The sequence below is a fragment of the Talpa europaea genome (assembly GCF_964194135.1).
Source record: "Talpa europaea genome assembly, chromosome: 14".
NCBI classification, from domain to species: Eukaryota; Metazoa; Chordata; class Mammalia; order Eulipotyphla; family Talpidae; genus Talpa; species Talpa europaea.
In genome coordinates, this window is record NC_140082.1 from 16,518,264 (window position 1) to 16,539,766 (window position 21,503).

The following is a 21,503-nucleotide window of genomic DNA, read 5'->3' on the forward strand; positions in this document are numbered from 1 at the left end:
ATTTGTTTGTTTGTTTGATTATACATGCACTGGGTACAGTCAGAAGCGCAGGAGGGTGAGAGAATTCACCAGAGCCAGAGCGGGGAGCAGAACAGGCAGAAGGACCGAAGTACACTGCTGAGGGGAGCAGCGGGCGGCAGGAGAGGTCTGCACGCCATGTGGGACCCTCCTCCGGTGGGCGGGAAGCAGCCGGGGATTGAACCGGCACCGCAGAGGCCGCAGGGAGCTTCGCAACCCAGCGCTCAACCGCTGCACCACCGGGGAGGCCCACATTTCACTTTTTAAAACTCACATTTAGTTAAAATTTTCCACAGTGCTCACAACTCTGGTTTAATCACTATAGATTTATCCTTTGGCTTTATTTGGGCTATGGGTTGACACAGTTTAAAGAAATTGGCAATTTTTTATTAGGCTCTTTGTTTTCTAGCTCTGAAGCTCTCATAGTTCTTTGTGTATAGTGGATATAATAATGAAGGAAGGCGCGGGAAGGATAGTAAGGAAAAAAGGAAGAATCAAAGGAAAATGCTTTCTCTAAGGCTTCGCAGATTGTCTCTCTCTGGCGACTTCTTCATTGCTTAGGCCATTGACAGTCCGGCTTTTGCCTTTACTTCCTGTTTGCATTGAGCCTAGAGATTAGTCAGAAGTGGAAGTTTAGGGTCTAATAAGGCCTTCTGAGTAGTACCTGCTCTGAGCATGTACATGGCTTTCTAAATTTCCCAGTATAACTGGGTACTAATGTTCAAAACTCTTCCCCTAAACTTTCCTTCCATATTTTCTGGGTGCTATTGCATGTCAGGCTTTGGTCCCAGGTTGACTGGGGGTTGTTTATTTGCATTAAAATGATTTAAAAAAAGCTTGCTACTGTTCTGCCCTGAGAGTTTCAGTTTAGGCAAAACAAAGGCATGGAACTTGTATTGTAACAGGGTGGTCCCCAGGAAAGGGGGAGGTTCCCTGCCCCACCCAAGGGAGGGTGGAGCTGAGCAGGAAGAGAAGAAGCTGCAGAAGAGACTGAGGAAGGAAGCAGGATGGAGCCAGAAGGAGACCTGGAGGAGGCGCATGGAGCCTAGAGACACGTGAAGAAACTGTGCGTGTCTTTTGGTCGTGGACTGGGTGACACAGATGTGGGTGAGACCCATGGGGAGGTGACAATGGCAGCTTTTATCTTGATGTTGATTTTGCTCTTTTCCTTCTGGGCTTGTCTGGTTGTTTCTGACCCTTTTCTGTGGGTCCCCACTGGAAGATGCTTTAGACTTGTGGCAGGCTTTGGGGCCTTGCTCTGGGCCATTCCCATATGGATGGACTTTTACCCACGAGGGGACAGATAACTTTGAGTGCTTCATTTAGAAACTAGACTCTTTGCCTTACCTGTATTGTTTCCTAGTTTTATTAAAGTTCCTTCCCATTAAAGTCTCATATGTTTTGTGTTGATGCGGCGGATGGCAAAACCCTACATAGAATAGACAGGTTTGCGGGGTTTGGGCTGCCCCTCTCCCTGTCCTATAACAGTATCAGTCACTTAGGTAGCCTTGAGGTTAGACCAGAGAGACTTAACATTTGAGAATAAGGTCAGTTCTGATCTCTGCTTCCCACACTGGGAATATGGGCTGCTGGTTTCAAGATTGTCACCAAGGCAAGAAGGAAGAAGGGGCAAGGTTAAGTTGAAATGTCACAAATCTTTCCTGTGATAAGATGCTGTTTCCTTGGCTGCATTCTTGTTAGTATAAACCTGTGACAGTGTTTCAAAATTCTGACTAAGTTGCTCCTGACAATTTTTCTGGATTTTTTTTTCCCAGTGCTTCTTTAGAGAGATAGACCCTTGAAACTACCTGCTTTACGATTTTTGCTTTAGATCTTTCTTGTCTAATCCTTTATCATAAATATTTTCTTTTAAAAGTTTTATAATTATATTTGTTTACATTTAGATTTGTAGTCTAATTTGTATAAAGTGCAAAACATGGGTAGAGGGTAATTTTTTTTATATGTTCAAATATCCCACTACTTGTTAGAATTTTCTTTCTTTTAACTCCCCTTCCCAATTTTTTATTAAAAAATCAATAGTATGATTATTTGAGGGGGCGGAGCAACATGGCAGCGAGGAGACGCTGCGAGTAAGATCTCCCATTTAAAAAAGTTAATAGGGAGGAAAAGCGGCAGGTCTCAGTGAGAACTGGGACGCGGAAGATCAACCGGTGACTCCAGCAAACTGCCCGAAGAAGAAAGTTGCCATAAAAGAGGACTAGAAGGGAGGGAAGTGCAGAACCCTGCTCCCCTCCCACACCCACAGAGTTGGCACTCTCCGACCAGCAGAGAGGAGGAAAACAACAAACTAAAACGACCAACAAGAACAAACTACGCAGCAAGCGGGACTGTGAGTGGAAAGGAACTATTTCAGCCACCACACCCCGTGAACAGGAGCTGTGGAGAACCCTGCAGGATTCGCCCCAGCGGTGAGCAAACAGCTCTGGGCGCCATTAGAGAAGAACAAAGACCCCGGGAGACCCAAACACAGCCCCAGCCGGCCCGTAAGCTTGCACTGAAAAGCAGCTTGCTTGGCGCACTTGAAAAGCAAACGCCTACTGGGATCGCAGCTGCCCAGGTCCCCGCGCCTGCGACCTAGGCTTGCAGGGAGACGCGCAGAGGCCCTCACGGGGGTGAAAGTCCCTCACTGAGTAAGCAGGAACCAGGCGCCCAGGCACGGGAGCTGGGTGCAAAAGGCACCATTCCCGCGCCACTGAACTGGGCTACAGCCCGCGTCCTGGACCTGAGGGCTTTGAACTGAGACCCGGGGCACGAAATTCTGGGCGTGGGTTCTCCACGACGGTGGGGCACAAGGCAGACACAGCACCCCAAAGCCGTTGAGGTCTACCCTACCACTCTCGCTCTCTGTTCCCTGTCCCACGGGGGTGGGGGGGTTGAAAAACAGCCCCCCAAGGACAATAGGAGAGATCTCTGGCGCCACCTAGCGACCAGAAAAAAAGTCACTAACACCCCATAGAACAGGGAAATTTCTTAAGACTTCTTGAAAAGGGCAGAAGGCTTCTGGAGGACCCAGTGGCCAGCTGGGAAGTTAGCCCACGCCAGGCCCCTTCCAACCAGCAGTCTGAGCCCACAGAGGGAGCAGGCACCCACGTCCGGGGCAGACCGGGCACGCAGAAGAGTGTGCCTGAGACCGGAGGCGCAGGGACTGCGTCCCGCTTCGCCAGGTTAGAACAGGGACATTTCTTCAGTAAAGACTGCCTAAAACCAGCAGAAAGCTCCCCCAGAAGCCAGAGATGGTTCCTGGAGGAGCCAGAGGGGAGCGGAGAAGTTCACCCAAGATGACGGCCAGTCCGAGCAACACAGTGTCCCAATGCATACGACAAATTAGAAAACAGACAGTAGGGAGTAGAAGAACCACACGCAACCTAACAACGCCTCAGGAAAGAAGCACACCACAAAAAGAAAACCACCCTCCAGATTGCAATGACAGTAACTTGGGAGAACTTCTGAGCCTTCCAGAAAGAGAATTTAAAATTGCCCTGATTAAAAAAGTGACAGAAGTCATAAAGGAAAACAATGATCAGAAGAAGGAAATTGAGTCCCTAAAGAGGGAAAACAATGGTCAGAAGAATGAAATTGAGTCCCTAAAGAGGGAAGTAAAGGAAATGCAAGAGATCAAAGAATTAATGGAGGAACTAAAGAACTCTGGGAAAAGCAATGAAAGCAGAATAGATGAAATGGAAGAACGAATAAGTACTCTTGAAGACACAGAAATAAAAAGAACCAAAACAGAAAAGGAAAGAGAAGTACGAAGGAAAAAGAATGAAGAAAGACTTCGGGAACTATCTGACTCCATGAGGAAAGGAAATATAAGAGTTATAGGAATTCCAGAAGGAGAGGAGAGAGATGTAGGAACAGAGAAAATATTCCAGGAGATAATTGAAGAGAACTTCCCAAATGCGAAGAAGGAGCTGAAAATTGATATACAAGAAGCAAGAAGAACACCAAACTTCCACGACGAAAGGAAAAACACAGCAAGACACATAATAGTAAAGCTCCCAAGAATCCAGGACAAGGAAAAAATAATGAAGCTGACAAGAGGGAAGAAACAGATAACATTCAAAGGAAAACCAATCAGGCTGACATCAGACTTCTCTGAAGAAACACTCCGGGCAAGGAGAGAGTGGAGGGACATAGTCAACAGACTCCAAGAAAACAGATGCCAACCAAGAATACTCTATCCCGCAAAGCTTTCCTTCCTCTATGAAGAAAGAATATGGACCTTCCCAGACAAAGAGAAACTCCGGAATTTCATTACGACTAAACCCCCACTCCAAAAAATACTACAAGGAATCCTAAAGCCAGAACCTCAGAGGGACGAATAACAACGAAAGAAGACCAAAAAAAAAAAAGTTATTAAAAGAATAAATAAATAAAATCAAAGGAAAGACAAACATAATGGCAAATACAGATGCTAACATATCAATATTAACTCTAAATGTAAATGGACTAAACTCTTCAATAAAAAGACACAGAGTTGCAGCCTGGATTAAGAAACAAAACCCAACCTTTTGCTGTCTCCAGGAAACACATTTAGCTACAAAAGATAAAAATGGGCTCAAAGTTAAAGGATGGAAAACAATCCTACAAGCAAATGGACCAAAAAAGAAAGCAGGAACAGCTATACTTATATCAGATAAAACAGACTTCAAACTCAAAAAAATAAAAAGAGACCCCAATGGTCACTACATTATGATCAAGGGGACAATACTTCAAGAAGAAATAACACTCATTAACATATACTCACCAAACGAAGGAGCACCAAAATATATCAGACAACGGTTGTCCTCTCTGAAAACAGACATCAGAGAAAACACATATGTAGTGGGAGACTTCAACACACCACTATCAACAATGGATAGATCAACAAGACAAAAAATAAGTAAAGAAACTAAAGCTCTAAATAAGAACCTAGAGCATTTGGGCTTAACAGACATCTATAGAACACTAAACCCAAAAAAAACGGAGTACACATTTTTCTCAAGCGCACATGGATCATTCTCCAGGATCGATCACATACTGGGGCACAAGACAAACATCAACAGATACACCAAGATTGAAATCATACCAACCATTTTTTCTGACCATGAAGGCATCAAACTAGAAATAAACCATAAAAAGAAGGCAAGGAACTATCCTACCTCATGGAGATTAAAAACCACACTACTGGAAGACCACTGGACTAATGAGGAGATCAAAGAAGAAATTAAAAAATTCTTTGAATTGAATGACAAGGAGGACACTAATATCCTAAATGTATGGGATGCAGCAAAAGCAGTAATAAGAGGAAAATATATAGCAATAGAAGCTCACATCAAAAAACAAGAAAGAACTCAAAGAAACAACCTAACTCGAAGCTCAGAGATCTAGAAAAAGAACAACAACAACAAAAAAAACCCAAAACCAGTAGAAGAAAAGAAATAATAAAAACCAAAGCAGAAATAAATGAAATTGAAACTAAAAAAACAATCCAAAAGATCAATGAAACCAAGAGCTGGTTCTTTGAAAAAATCAATAAAATAGACAAACCCCTAGCCAGGCTCACAAAGGAAAAAAGGGAGAAAGCACAAATAAACAGGATCATAAATGAAAGAGGAGAAATCACAACGGACACAGCAGAAATCAAAAGAATAATCAGTAACTACTATGAACAGTTATATGGAAACAAGTTCAACAATCTAGAGAAGATGGACAAATTCCTACAACTCTACAATCACCCAAAGCTAGATAAAGAAGAAATAGAACACCTAAACAGACCAATTACAAGCAGCGAAATTGAAATGGTAATCAAAAACCTTCCCAAAAACAAAAGCCCAGGACCTGATGGATTTACAAATGAATTCTACCAAAGATTCAGAGACGAATTAGTGCCTGTCCTTCACAAACTCTTCCAAAAAATTGAGAAGGAAGGGACAATACCAAACACATTCTATGAAGCCAACATTACACTAATACCAAAACCAAATAAGGACAACACAAAAAAGGAAAACTACAGGCCAATCTCCCTAATGAACACTGATGCAAAAATCCTCAATAAAATTTTAGCTATCAGAATCTAACAATGTATCCATAAGATAATTCACCACGACCAAGTAGGATTCATTCCAGGGACACAAGGATGGTTTAACATCCGAAAATCAATCAACGTTATCCAACACATCAACAAAAAGAAATATAAAAACCATATGATAATATCAATAGATGCTGAGAAAGCTTTCGACAAAGTGCAACACCCATTCATGATAAAAGCCCTTGAAATTCTTGGGATACAAGGAACATACCTCAACATCATAAAGGCCATCTATGACAAGCCAACAGCCAGTATCATCCTCAATGGTGAAAAGCTGAAAGCAATTCCATTAAGATCTGGAACAAGACAAGGATGTCCACTCTCACCACTGCTTTTCAATATAATACTGGAAGTCCTAGCCAGAGCAATAAGACAAGAGAAAGACATCCAAGGAATCCAAATAGGAAAAGAAGAAGTCAAACTATCACTCTTTGCAGATGATATGATAATATACATAGAGAACCCCAAAAACTCCACAGAAAAACTAATTCAACTTATCAATCAATTCAGTAAAGTGGCAGGATACAAAATCAACACGCAAAAGTCAGTAGCCTTCCTATACACAAACAATAAATCTGAAGAATAAGAAATAAAAAAAACCATCCCTTTTATTATCGAAACAAAAAAAAATCAAATATTTGGGAATAAATCTAACAAAAGAGGTAAAGGACCTATACAAAGAAAATTATAAAACACTGTTAAAAGAAATAGAAGAAGACACAAAGAAATGGAAAGACATCCCCTGCTCATGGATTGGAAGAATAAACATTATTAAAATGGCCATCCTACCAAAAGCAATATACCGATTCAATGCTATTCCAATCAAAATTTCAATGTCATTCTTCAAAGAAATAAAATAATTATTGATGAAATTCATATGGAATCACCAAAAACCCCGGATAGCCAAAGCTCTACTGAAAAAAAAAGAAGGAAATGGAGGCATCACACTTCCAGACTTCAAACTATACTACAAGCCATAATCATCAAAACTGCATGGTATTGGAACAAGAACAGACACACAGACCAATGGAATCGAATAGAAAATCCAGAAATAAACCCACATATTTATGGTCAACTAATCTTTGACAAAGGAGCAAAGACTATGCATTGGAGCAAAGAAAGTTTGTTCAATAAATGGTGCTGGGAAAACTGGGTTGCTACATGCAAAAGAATGAAGCTTGACCACTACCTCACACCATACACAAAAATCAACTCAAAATGGATTAAAGAACTAGACATAAGACCTGAAACCATAAAATACATAGAAGGAAATATAGGTGAAACACTACGTGATTTGCATATCAAAGACATCTTTACAGACACATCACCCAAAGCAGTGATAGTGAAGGCAAAGATAAACAGCTGGGACTACATCAAATTAAAGAGCTTCTGCACAGCAAAAGAGACAATAACAAAAACAAAGAGAAACCCCACCAACTGGGAGAACATTTTTGCACCCACCACTAATGATAAAGGACTAATCACAAAAATCTGCAAAGAGCTGATGAGACTCAACAACAACAAAGAAAATAATGCAGTCAAAAAATGGGCAGAAGAGCTAAAAAGAAACTTCTCTGAAGAGGAAATGCAAATGGCCAACAGACATATGAAAAAATGTTCAACATCACTTGTAATCAGGGAAATGCAAATCAAAATTACCATGAGATACCATCTCACACCAGTGAGAATGGCACATATTAAAAAAACTAGCAACAACAAATGTTGGTGAGGTTGTGGAGAAAAAGGAACTCTCCTGCACTGTTGGTGGGAATGCAAACTGGTCCAACCACTATGGAGAGCTGTGTGGAGATTTCTGGACCTACTAAACATAGAGCTTCCATATGATCCAGCAATTCCACTCCCAGGTATTTACCCAAAGGACACAGAAACATCCATTCCAAAGAACACCTGCACCCCTATGTTTATAGCAGCACTATTTACAATAGCTAAGCTTTGGAAACAGCCCAAATGCCCAAAAATAGATGACTGGATCAAGAAGATGTGGTACATATATACCATGGAATATTACTCAGCATTCAAAAAAGATAAACACATGCAATTTGCAGCAACATGGATGGCGCTGGAAGGGATCATGCTCAGCGAAATAAGCCCAAAAGAAAAAGAAAAATACCGGATGGTCTCACTCATAGCAGGAATCTAGAAAACTTAAATAAGGGATCAGGAAAATGAGTAACTATAAGAAAGTGAAAATCAAAATCAACAAAAAACTATGAACCAGAGACACTTTTTGGGGGGTGGGGGCCGGGAGGGGAGGGATTGGGGTCAGAGTGGGGCATGTGCAGTTGTATGGGGGAATTTAAAAATAAAATTTATTATTTAAAAAAAAAATCAATAGTATGTTGTGCACATCTATTTCTGGACTCGATTCTGTTTTCTTGATATGTCTGTCCCTACCAATATTACACCATATTGATTACTCTAATTTTAGAGGAAATTGAAAATTGGATTCTTTGAGACCTTCATTATTTTCTTTTTCTAATTGTTTTGGCGCTTTTAGTTTAGTTCTGAGAGCGTTTGCTATGATGTTTAAGATCAGATTCATATACCTCTTTATGGATCACCTTAATGAGCTCCCTCTTATACCGCATCTCCCTGACACTTCTGCCTCTTTGGCTGACCCCTCTCTTCCACTACCTAGCCAAAAGTAAAGCCTCGGTTTCCCTGCTCTGCAGTGCACAATCCTGTTATTACATATTTTTGAGGCATTAAGCAGGTAAAGGGTAGCAAGGGAGGAGAAAGCGTTGGCCACGCATATGCTCTTGGAACCAGAGCTGCTGTGATCTGAAAGAATGATTCCCTTCCTTAGAAGTTTAGGTATTTGTCCAGCAATGCTGCTGTTGCATTCCGGTCACTGCTGGCTTGCTCAGGGTGTGCACTGGAAAATAATAGAAAGGGGTATTAAATAGGATTTTCTCTATTTTTTTTTAAAGATTTATTTATTCATGCATACAAGAACCAGGGTACAGGCCAGATGAGCGGAAGGGTAAGAGGATGAGAGGATTCACCAGAGACAGAGCATGGAACAGAACAGGCAGACTGACTGAAGTACACTGCTGAGGGGAGCAGCGGGCGAGCCAGGAGAGGTCTGCTGCGCCGATTTCCTCTATTCTTTTTGACGCTTAGGGATTCTTTTTCTGGCTTTCCTGATTAGAAGAGAACTTTTCTTGGAGTGCTTTCAGTCTGCATCCAGTGGGTAGTTCTCATTTTGAGAAGTCTTTGACTACAAACTGGGCAATAACCAGATGAGAAGAATAAAACAGGAACCCACAATGCTGGTCTGGTACTACTTTTTTTTTTTTTTTAGATTTATTTTTATTTATTTATGCATACAAGAACTAGCGTGTAGGCCAGGGTGGGGAGGAGAGGATTCACCAGAGACAGAATGGGGAGCAGAACAGGCAGATCTGCTGAAATACACTGCTGAGGGGAGCAGCGGTTGGTAGCTCTGTAGTGCTGAGGACTTAACCCCTTGTGCCACCAGGGAGGCCCCTGTTACTACTTTGAATTCTGGTTTCCTTCTTCAGTTCATCCTCTACTATTTCCTGATCAAAGTCCACAGAGAACTGTTCCATGAGTCTTTCTAGGGTGCAGTTGCATTCAGGAGGAAAGATTGGATGTTTACTCTCTGTCTTGCCTAGAAATGGAACACTTTTTATTTTTTAAGAGATTTAAAGTGTATCATTATGTTTTTGTGCTGGTCAATATTGAAAGGCAAATATTTTTCTTTTTCTTGTTCTTCATTGTGATATGTGGTACCCTGACACACAGGGGCCAGAAAAATTATGTGACATAGGAAGGGGAGAGAAGTAGAGTGGGAAGTTTATTGTTTAGAAAAATGTGTGAAATATGTGTGCAAGTAATTTTTGGGCATAAATTCTTGCGTTCAGCCTTTCTCTCACTAGTTGCTTATGTCACCCTGTTTATGTGTGTCTACCCAGCACATATTATTTTCTGAAGACTCTTCCTGCTAGCTAGAAATTGAAGCAATTGACAAAGGTAGAGGTTGTCAGTAGCTTAGGTAATTGTTCTCAAACACAGCTTTCCTAAACACTTAAAGTCAGAAGAGAGGGGATATTCTATGGAGTAGGGCTATAAGCAAAGTAGAAATGGACATTTCTTTATTTTCTTTTTTAAAAGATTGTACAAACTTTTAATTTTCTTCTATGATTTTCATATAAAAATAATTACTCATTGACTGTAAGAAACAATGTTTTCATGTAAAACATATGGTGTATTATATTCTGTGGTACAGGATGTTGGTAGCAGAAAACATTGTGTTTATGTCAGAACAGAGGTTAATAGGAATTATCTGTATTTTTTGCTCAGTTTTGCTGTGAGTCTAGAATTGCTCTAAAAATAAAGTTTATTAATGAAAGTTTGTCTTCTAGAAACTTCAGATAAATTTGACATCAGTAGGAGAGGTGTTCTCTTGTATGGACTTTTCCCTTCTCCATTATACAATGCTGTGACTCTATTGCGGCACAAAATAAGTTGTTTTGTACCCATTGGTTCTTCTAGGCTGGCAGATAATCAAACAAGCACTGGACATATTGATAAGAGGAAAAAAAATGAAAAGAAGTTTAATAATAATATGTGTACCTCCTCTTTACATGGAACCCAGTATGACTGAATAACTTGCTTATGACTTCAGAGTTTATCTTAAATAGCTTAGTTATGACAATGAAGTTTTGGGGAAGGGATGGGGAAGGTCAGTTAGGGAGCTTACCAGGAAAGGGGCAGTAAACAAAGGTATGCTGATTTAGGTTCTCAGCTTTCTCTTTTGAAAAGAGATTAGGAGATTACCTCTTTCTTAAAGAGGTAAGGTTAGTGTCTCTTGCTGTGCAGAAGCTTTTCAGTTTGATGTAATCCCAGGTGTTTATCTTTGCCTTCACTATCACTGCTTTGGGTGATGAGTCTTTAAAGATGTTTTTGAGATGCGTGTCTTGTAGTGTTTTACCTATATTTTCTTCTGTATATTTTATGGTTTCAGGTTTTATGTCCAGTTCTTTTATCCATTTTGAGCTGATTTTTGTGCACGGTGAGAGGTAGTGGTCTAGTTTCATTTTTTTTTGCATGTGGAGGTCCAGTTTTCCCAACACCATTTATTGAACAAACTTTCTGTGTTCCATTGCATATTCTTTGCTCCTTTGTCAAAGATTAGTTGTTCATATAAGTGTGGCTTTATTTCTGGGCTCTCTATTCAGTTCCATTGGCCTGTGTGTCTGTTTTTGTTCCAATACCAAACTGTTTTAATTATTATGGGCTTTGTAGTATAGCTTGAAGTTTGGAAGTGTGATACCTCCTTTCTCCTTTGTTTTCATCGGTTACAGGTATCTTTTTCAAAAGCAAACTTCACCCAACTTTCAGAGCTTCTTCCATGAAATCAACCTTTTGCTAAAAAGGTATATTTTGGGTGGTATATTTTTGCTTCCTATAATTCCTGATTGAATCATAATTTGATGAGAAGGGCAAGAGTTGATAGCTCAGAAAGATCAAGGAGTGAATCACTAATGGTGGAGTTCTAATGGTGGCTTGCTAAGGGAAACCATATGTAGAACCCCTAATCCCAATATATAGCACTTATGGCAATAATTTCTGATAAACTGCTTTATGGAGGAAGTGGTTTCTCATTAATCTGGTATGGTTTGGGTATTGCTACATTATGGCAAGCAAAAAGCCAGCTTTTTCTTTTTCTTTCTTTTTTTTTTTTGCAACAGTGAGAATTTTCATGTTGTTGGCTTCTGTGTTTTTTTCTAGTCCACCATTTTCTTTTCCCACTATTATTTTTTTTCCAGTTTTCTTCTAGTCTTAACCATATTCTCCAGGACAAGGGTGATGTGTGTGAAATTACATATACTCTGGATCCCAAAGTAGGCAGAGGGTTGGTAGGGCAGGTATATAGAATCTCATGCTGAACCAAGTGAATTTTTAAAAAAGATTTATTAATTTATGCATATAAGAGTTGGGGTGTAGGCCAGAGGTGCAGGAGGCTGAGAGGACAGAGTGGGGAGCAGAAGGCAGATTAACTGAAATATACTGCTGAGGGGAGCAGCAGGCTAGACAGGAGAGTTCTGCTGTGCCATATGGGTTAGCTCCCTGGCTAGGGATCCAACTCATGCTGCAGTGGCTGCTGATAGCTTCATAGTGCGGTGCTTAACCCCTTGCGCCAACAGGGAGGCTTGCCTTTTGCTTTTTGTGCAAAATGTTCCAGAAATACCCTGTTTTTTTTCCTTCACATGGTTTTACATACTTCCTATGCTACCCCCACAGAGGAAAGGCACCGGGTATGAAACGTTCAGAACCACTGCTATGGAGACCTCAAACATTTTTCATTGTTTATTTTTAAAGTTTAGAAGAGAAAGTTCAGTTTATAATATTATATAAACTTAACATTGGGAATCCCTCTAGTTTTTGAAATTATATCCTCTTAGTTATTTAATGCCTTGTCATTTCATCTTTTAACTTCTTACCAATTTTTAATTTCTCTTTAAAATATGATTGTCCCCAAAATATGTTACTTGACACTTTTGATGTAATTATTTTAAAATTAATTTTGGGAGAAGAAATAGTTGATATAATATAAAACAACCAGGACTGTATACAGATTTCCTTTAGAAGTCAATTTTAGACCTATCAAAAGCTAACAATGACAAGAAAAACAATTCACAGCTGCAGATTTGGTTAAAACATTATGTTTAGGCCATTTGGGCCTCTAACTCTGGGTTGCAAACTTAATAATGGTGTTTCTAAAATAGCCTCCAATCTCTGACACATGCTTTTAGCATACAAAAAGAAAAGACTAGTGAAAAATAGAAGTGTAGCTTTCTAGAGAGAGAGGAATGATTACTCCCAGCTGAGCAGGTAAAGTGCATCACTACAGGAAGAATGTGTTCTTTTCCGATATCATGGTTTTATTTATTTTTATTTTTTGATATGCACATTGATATGAAGTATCAACAAATAGAAACTAGATAAAATTCACTTGAAAATGTCAGAAAAGAAGCATCACAAATTACATTTCAGGTAAAACGTCTGTTTTTAGACAGCAAACAAACAAGCATTGGCTGAGAAGCTTGCTGATGCCTCCTTTTGTTTTTCTTTGATTTAAAGCCTCATGCTTGTAATCTAATTAACATCGAACTGAGTTGCTAGTACAGTGGCCCGTTTGGTTCAATAATAATACATTTATATGAAAAGTTAATGAAACGAATTTTCCCTCCATCCAATTCATTAAAAATTGTTCTACAATCAACGGTTGCTAATGGAATAGAGATTAAATATTCATGTTCATAAATTTTCTGTGTCATTTTTGATCTTCCTTCATTTCTGCCTCCTCATATACTTGAATTTTGCAAGTATAAGAATTCCCAGACAAAAAAGCTTGATTTGGAGGTTTATTGCACATCATTAATTCTTTTGTTGATGATATAGTGTGGAGTAGTGAGAAGAGAGTTTGGCATTTCTTCCTTTTTGTACTGTTTGCTTTCTCCTCTCAGGTGTAGTCCCCATAAAATTCCCACCACCAGTCCACCCGTGCACCATCACTTTAGTCCCTTTTGTTCTTCCCTTCCTTGTTTTGATCCCTCCCCCTTCCCCCCACTGCAGTCTCTTTGATTAATAGTTGCCTATTAATTTTGTTTTTTAATTTATTATGATTATTATTTTCCTGACCCCTTATCTTGTAGTAATTTTAATAACCAGTATCAGGATAAAGAATCTAAGAGTAAGGACTTATTTATACATATTTTTATTCATATTTATAAATACAGGCTTTTTGTCATTTTCTGCCACCTCTTTCTTCTTTTCTACCTAGGCCTAAGGACCTTCTTAATCTGCATGTAGTCTTTTCCCCAAAAAATGTATTTACTAGATAATTGAAGCCTACCCAATCAACTGCCAAAGTTGAAATTTTTTTTTTTATTCTTATTTATTTTACATCCTTGCTTGTTTTTTTGACAATATAGGTTTTCCCTGTCAGTTATTGTCACTGAACTATTTTTAAAAACAATTTTGATTAAAAAATTTCTCTTAAATATATTACCTCTTTATAATCTTTTGAAATGAAGATGCCAGACATAAGTTCATTATTTCTTTAATAACTCAGAGTAATCATTAATTTTTGTTTTGTGCCAAATTTTTGTCAGCCCTTTAATTTAGCATAGGTTATTTCTAATATGTATGCTGGTGAAGCAGATATATTGATTATAAAGCAAACGCCAAATTGAGAGTTAACTTAGCAGTGAGAAATTCACTTTCTGGTCAATTTTTTAAAAAACACCTACTCAGTGTTTCTTATTTCACATGTGATATCAACTAGAAATCTTTATTACAACCCTTTGAGGTCTTCATATCTTCTCCATGAGTGGAAATGGAACATGAAGTTGGGAGATTACGTGCCTTGTGTCAGCCTTATGAGTTCTTTTTCTACTGTCACTGTCTTTGACTAAGGCACATAACTTCAGTTCAGAAATTTTATGGTAGTACATTTGTTTAATATATCCCTTTTCATTTCCAAATTTAGATTTGTGTTGGGAGGTTTATTGTTAAAGAACTCTAGACCTGCATTGTCCAATCTAGTAGTGTTGGTCACTTGTGGCTGTTTCAGTTTAAAGTAACTAAAATGCAATAAACCAAATTTTAGTTTCTTAGTCACACTTGAAAGTACAGATTAAGTTGAAGGCAGAATATTTGTGAATGCTTTGAACTTAGTAATAGATTATGTGTACATATAAATAACTCAATTTTAGATATTGTTACATATTTTAAATATTACACATGTAACTTACATATTATATCACATATATGTGTACATATATTTGATGTTATAAATATTCACGTTTATTTATGAACAGAGCAGTTTGTCTCATCGCTCATTTGAGCCAATGGAGTAGGATGTTACATCATTGAGTTCAGTAATGTTTTCGAACTGTGAAACAGGATGGGGTATTGAAAGTAAAGACCTCAATGTCTGATTCATTGCTACCATGAATACTTGAAGGGAGATTTTAGGCATTCCACCTTTAGCTTGGTGTATTAACTAGCTTCTTCTACATTTGTCTTCTTGGCTAATGCTTCAGATTAAAGCTATTATTGAGAGGTGTAGGTGCTGACCAAAGTCAATCCATGTTGCCCTTCCTTTCCCTATGCTACATACCAATGGGGTGTGTGTATGAGTGTGCGCGCGCGCGTGCGTGCGTGCGTGCAGGTACAGGCAGGGGGATGTATTGTCTGAAGATGCTTGTATTATCTAAGGTTGGTTGGGCAGCAGGTATTCAATATTGCTTCATAGGCCCCACCTTCCCTTGATATGCTGCACATATACTGTCTCTCTTTAACCTTAAGTGATCAAAATTTTCCCCTTTTCCCAGAGAAGCAGCTTCCTGTGAAACCTGGATAGTGAATAAAGGAAAAATTAATAGTAGCCATCAGTTGGGGAGAAGCAGATTGGTCATAGCAGACTCATATCAGTTTTCTTGAAGCTATGGTATATAAATGTGAATCTTAGCACATCTTGACCTTTGTTTTGGAAGAGGCTGGTAGAGATCCTGCGAGTGGTTGTCCCATCTCCCTGATAATACCAATTTCTTTAAGTCAGTTGGTTCAAAGTCTTGGAGCAGTGAGCTTCCCAGTTGCCAATAGTCTTTTATGGAATAAGGGGAGGAGTGAATGAAGCAGTGATAGGAATTGAATAGTTATATTATATTGATATAATAATATAATATTGATATAATACAATATATATAATATAATTTATATTATATTGAATAATAAAATATTTATTGGATTCCACTTATGTTAAGAACACAATAATTATGTGTTCTTATTATGATTCTTTTTTCATTAACTAATGAAATGAAGCTATCAATATAGCTTACTGAATGCTTACTTTGTCAGGCACTGTGCTGAATTTTTATTCTAGCACAATAACTCATGATCGAGGTTTTATCATCATTAACTTGAACTCCATAGTGGCATGTCTCTCACAAATGTATACGGAACTAATTTGCATTCAGCAGCTGTTTGTTTTCACGATGAAAATTGTGTGGAAAAAAGATGGGAGAGCCCCACTGAGTTTGGAACAGGGGTTTTTCCAAGTTTGACTCTTTTGACAGGGACACAATTCTAGCTTTTAATTGAGAAAATCTTATAAAGTTGGGTTGGGGATTCTGGAAGGGCATAAAAGAGGAACAGGGGGAACTTTGAGCCTTCTCTTTCATATCTCTTCAAAATCTTCTGAAGAAAGGAAGTCAACATTGTTGGTGGCATAGTCCAGTCACACTTGTTCTCATCTAATTTCTGAATGTCCTAAGAAAACAAACTATGCACACTGTTTGGAATGGCTTTTCATACTTGACACCACAATTTGCATTTTTTTTAGAACTTAAAACTTTATTTATTTATTTATTTATTTATTTATTTATTTATTTATACAAGCACTGGGTACAGTCAGAAGCGTGGGAGGGTGAGAGAATTCACCAGAGCCAGAGGGGAGAGCAGTGCAGGCAGACTGACTAAGTACACTGCTGAGGGGAGCAGCAGGCAGCAGGAGAGGTCTGCGCGCCATGTGGGACCCTCTCCCTGTGGCTGGGGATCGAACTGGCGCTGCAGAGGCTGCGGGCAGCTTCGTAACCCAGCGCTCAACCGCTGCGCCATGGGGGAGGCCCCACAATTTGCATTTAACACTGTTTTTTGCTTACCTACTAACAAGTAAATTATACTTTTCAGTGACTTTATTTGGCAGATAGGGTATTAAAATTCTGAAACTAATTTAAGATTTTTGTTTCATTTTTCCCATTTTATTGAGATATAGTTGACATGCAGCATTGTATAAGTTAAAGATGTACAGAATGATTTGAGTTGCATGTGTTATGAAATGATACCACAATTGATTTTTGTGTGTGTTAAAATGCATACCTGAAATCAATAACTACAGATATTTTTCTCTCTCTATAAATAATAATTACAGTTTATAGGTATTTGGCACATACATTGTTGTTAGTTTAGCTTTAATATAGCATTTTAGAATTATGTAAATTATAGTTATTTTTAGATGGAATGTTGTATATATTGCCTCTTAGATTATAGAAATCACCTAAAATGTGAAATGAAAAGGGTAGCGAAAAATGCTTACATTTTTCACATTAAAGATTAAAACAGTGGCCGAGTTCAGTGAAAGGAAGTGATCCTATGAATTAATAATGAAAGTGCATTAACAGGTTATTGTTTTACTGGAGTCTCAGTTTTAACAGCTGCTGGTAGTTTAATAGAAACCTGAATAGCCTATAATAATTTGAGCATTCATTCTGTTTATGGATTGTTTCTTAATAGAAACACTGAATAGTATTTCGTATCTTAATAGAAACACTGAATAGTATTTCGTATCTTAAATTACCTCAAAGGGGAGTAGCAAAAATGAATAAGATAAGGTAAGTAAATATGTTTTATAAACATGAAAGGTGCTCTCTCTCTTGCTCTCAGAGTGTGTCATATAAAATCATACAATTATGTATTATGTTTTCTAAAAAGTAGCTTTATGAGTTGTTTGAAACTTCATTTTCATCCCTTGAATATGACTTGTGGCATTTTCAAAGTATATTGAACTAAAAAAGTTAAATTTGGGTGATAACCACATAGTATTTTAAGAATATTTAAATAGGAGGACAAATATTTTAGAAGCAAGTGTTGTCATAGTAGCAATGAATGTATTAGTAATACCGTTTTTTGTGTTAATCAGGTACAAGATCTTTTGCTGGTTACATAAAATTGTTCATTTACTTGTTTTTTACCCTGTATGCTTGAAAACAACTGTATGTTCTCAAGACTGTTCTAAAACTTAGTTATTTTATTAATTTCCTGGCCCTTTCTGCAATTAGCTGGAAGGAGGTATGCTTTCTTTTAATCACAGCTGACAATACTAGCTTTTAAACTAATCAAATTAAAGAATACAAAAGACAACTGTCTTACTTTGTTTCTAAGCAAAGGATGTTTTAGATAACAGCTTTTAAATATTGTGACTGAAAAACCTCATTAAATGTAGCCATATTATGTTACTCATCAATATAATTATCTCAATAATAATTACACGTTGATTTTTCCCTTATATCAAGGGAGAAATACAAAATAAATGCAATTTGAGTGATTTGCTTTTATCTTGCACTGTGCTAGATATTTTGGTGACATATAAAGAAATCTCCAAATCCATATCTTTGAGGAGCTTATGCTATTAAAGGTGGGATAAAAATATTTTGAGTACCACCAAAAACACCAATAAAAGTAACATGTATAAATGACAAAGAATGTGATAAAAAATAATATGCCCTCTAAGTGAAAAGAGTGAAGACTTAAATATCATTTGCCTGAAAGATGTATGCTTAAATTTTTTGATGTTGGAAGAAACCAAATTTGATTACAAACTATGTATTAGGTTTTGGAGCCAAGATCAATTCAATCTTAGTTCTGTTCAGCTATTATTCTAACAAAGAACAATCATCAGCCTTGTTGCAGCATATTATATAATGCTATATGTATATAGTAAAATGTGCATTGTCCATTCTTTATTTCCAGGCATACCTTGTTGTAGCATAGTATATAATGCTATATGTATATAGTAAAATGTGCATTGTCCATTCTTTATTTCCAGGCATACTTCCGACAGGGTGTTGCCCTCCAGTACCTTGGACGTCATGCCGATGCCCTAGCAGCCTTTGCATCTGGTTTGGCTCAGGACCCAAAAAGTCTCCAACTTCTGGTAGGGATGGTAGAAGCTGCCATGAAATCTCCCATGAGAGGTAAATATAATAAAGTATTTGACCCAGCAGTAAAGTACATTTCTAGCTTTTGAAGATTTTAGACACAGGCATTGAGAATTGATAGATTATTAAATTTGCTAAGAGTGGATATTTTAGACAATGGAAGATCAAGAATCACTGTGAATAACTGACATTAATCAGGGGGAATTGAATGGGGGTAAGGCCAATGGCCTGGAAGTTTGTGAACTTATTATTACGATTTTTTAAATTTTATATATTTTTTACATCATTCTTCATTTTTGTACAATGTATGCTTTCTCATCTCATCTCATCTCATCTCATCTCTTTCTCTTTCTCATCTTGATTATAGTCCCTGTGAAATTCCCACCACCAGTGCACTGTGCTCTACTTACCTCTGTTTTGATCCTATTTCCCTCTCCACCCCCACCCATATAATGTCTCTGGTTTATAGTTGCCTGTTGATTTTGATATTTTATTATAGTTACTTCTTTTTTCCTGACCCCTTGTTTGGATTCTCTACATTCCTCCTAAAAGTGAAACCATCCAGTATTTTTTTTTTCTTCTTTCTGGCTTATTTCACTGAATATGATCCCTTGCACCTCTATCCATGTTGCTGCAAATGGCTTGAGTTTATATTTTTTGATTGCTGAGTAATATTCCATTGTGTATATATACACCACATCTCTTGATCCAGTCATCTATTTTTGGGCATTTGGGTTGTTTCCAGGTTTTACCTATTGTAAATAGTGCTGCACTAAACATAGGGGTGCAGGTATCATTTTGAATTAATGTTTTTGTGTCCTTTGGGTAGCTCCCTAGGAGTGGAATTGTTGAATCATATGGAAGCTCCATTTTTAGCAGTTTGAGTAACTTCCACACAGCTTTCCATAGTGGTTGGACCAGTTTGCATTCCCACCAGCAGTATAGGAGATTTCCTTTTTCTCCACATCCTCGCCAACATTTGTTGTTGCTAGCTTTTTGGTTTTTTTTTTTTTTTTTAAAGATTTATTTATTTATACAAGAACTGGGGTATAGGGCAGAGGTGAGGGAGGGTGAGAGAATTCACCAGAAACAGAGCAGGGAGCAGAACAGGCAGATGGACCAAAGACACTGCCGAGGGGAGCAGCGGGTGAGACAGAAGAGGTCTGCTGCGCCATGTGGGTATCTCCCTGTCCAGCCAGGAATCGAAACCATGCTGCAGAGGCTGTGGACAGCTTCACAACATGGTGCTCAACCTGCTGTGCCACCGGGGAGGCCCCTGTTGCTAGTTTTTTTTAATATGTGTCATTCTCACTAGTGTGAGATGGTATCTCATTGTGGTTTTGATTTGCATTTCCCTGATTACGAGTGATAGTGAACATTTTTTCCTCTGTCTGTTGGCCATTTGCATTTCCTCTTTGGAGAAGTCTTTTTAGCTCCTCTGCCCATTTCTTTCTTTCTTTTTTTTTTTTTTTAATATATACATTACGATTCCTTTTTTTTTTTTTTTTTTTTAAGATTTATTTATTTATACAAGCCCTGGGTACAGTCAGAAGCGTGGAAGGGTGAGAGAATTCACCAGAGCCAGAGCGGGGAACAGAAAAGGCAGACTTGACGAAATACACTGCTGAGGGGAGCAATGGGCCGGCAGGAGAGGTCTGCTGCTCCATGTGGGACCCTCGCCAGTGGCTGGGGATCGAACTGGCGCTGCAGAAGCTGCAGGCAGCTTTGCAGCCCAGCGCTCAACCGCTGCGCCACCAGGGGAGGCTCCTCTGCCCATTTCTTGACTTGGTTGTTTACTTTGTTTTTGTTGAGTTTTGTCAGCTCCTTGTAGATCTTTGTGATCAACCCCTTGTCATTAGTATTGTGTGCAAAAATTTTCTCCCAATCAGCGGGTGTCTCTTTGTTTTGGTTAATGTCTCTTTTGCTGTACAGAAGCTCTTTAATTTGATGTAGTCCCAGCTGTTTATCCTTTCCTTCACTACCTTTGCTTTGGGTAATGTGTCTTTAAAGATGTTATGGGGGCATATGTTATATAGTATTTTGCCTATATTTTCTTCTATATATTTTATGGTTTCAGGCCTTATGTCCAGTTCTTTAGTCCATTTTGAGTTGATTTTTGGGCATGGTGGGAGGTAATAGTCAAGCTTCATATTTTTTTTTTTTTTTGTATGTAGCAGCCCAATTTTTCTAGCATCACTTTTGAACAAACTTTCTTTGTTCCATTGCATATTCTTTGGTCTTTTGTTGAAGATTAGTTGTCCATAAATCTGTGGGTTTATTTCTGGGTTTTCTGTTTGACTCCATCAGTCTGTGTTCCAATGGAGACAGGGCCTTCCCTTGCTCCTATCATGAAGGTGGTTGTGGGGGTCCCTGGCTTCCCCCAGTGGCACTGGGGATTGCTCCTTCCTGGTGTCTGCCCTTTATTTTGATGGCAGACCATGCCCCAGTTCAACTTGGTTCCACAGCTCAGCTGTGAACTCATATTTTCAATGTTTCATTAACTTAATGATCATGGGTAAATGAACCAACTTGTTTTAGGATTATCTAAAGAATTCTTAATTTTTTGTTGTTATAAGATTCTGTATTTCTAAATCACACTTCTAGGAATAAATTGCTTTACT

General features: G+C 38.4%; 1 protein-coding gene across 3 annotated transcripts in view; it reads left to right on the plus strand.

Annotated features, from left to right (window-relative positions):
- TTC28 (tetratricopeptide repeat domain 28) overlaps window positions 1-21,503 on the plus strand; it is a gene marked incomplete at its 3' end in the record, with an annotated part of 577,903 nt that overhangs the window by 283,711 nt on the left and 272,689 nt on the right. For all 3 annotated transcript variants that reach the window (XM_084254147.1, XM_084254149.1, XM_084254148.1), the window contains exon 3: window positions 18,771-18,918. In XM_084254147.1, the coding sequence (XP_084110273.1) occupies window positions 18,771-18,918 (148 nt within the window). The remainder of the gene's footprint in view (window positions 1-18,770; window positions 18,919-21,503) is intronic.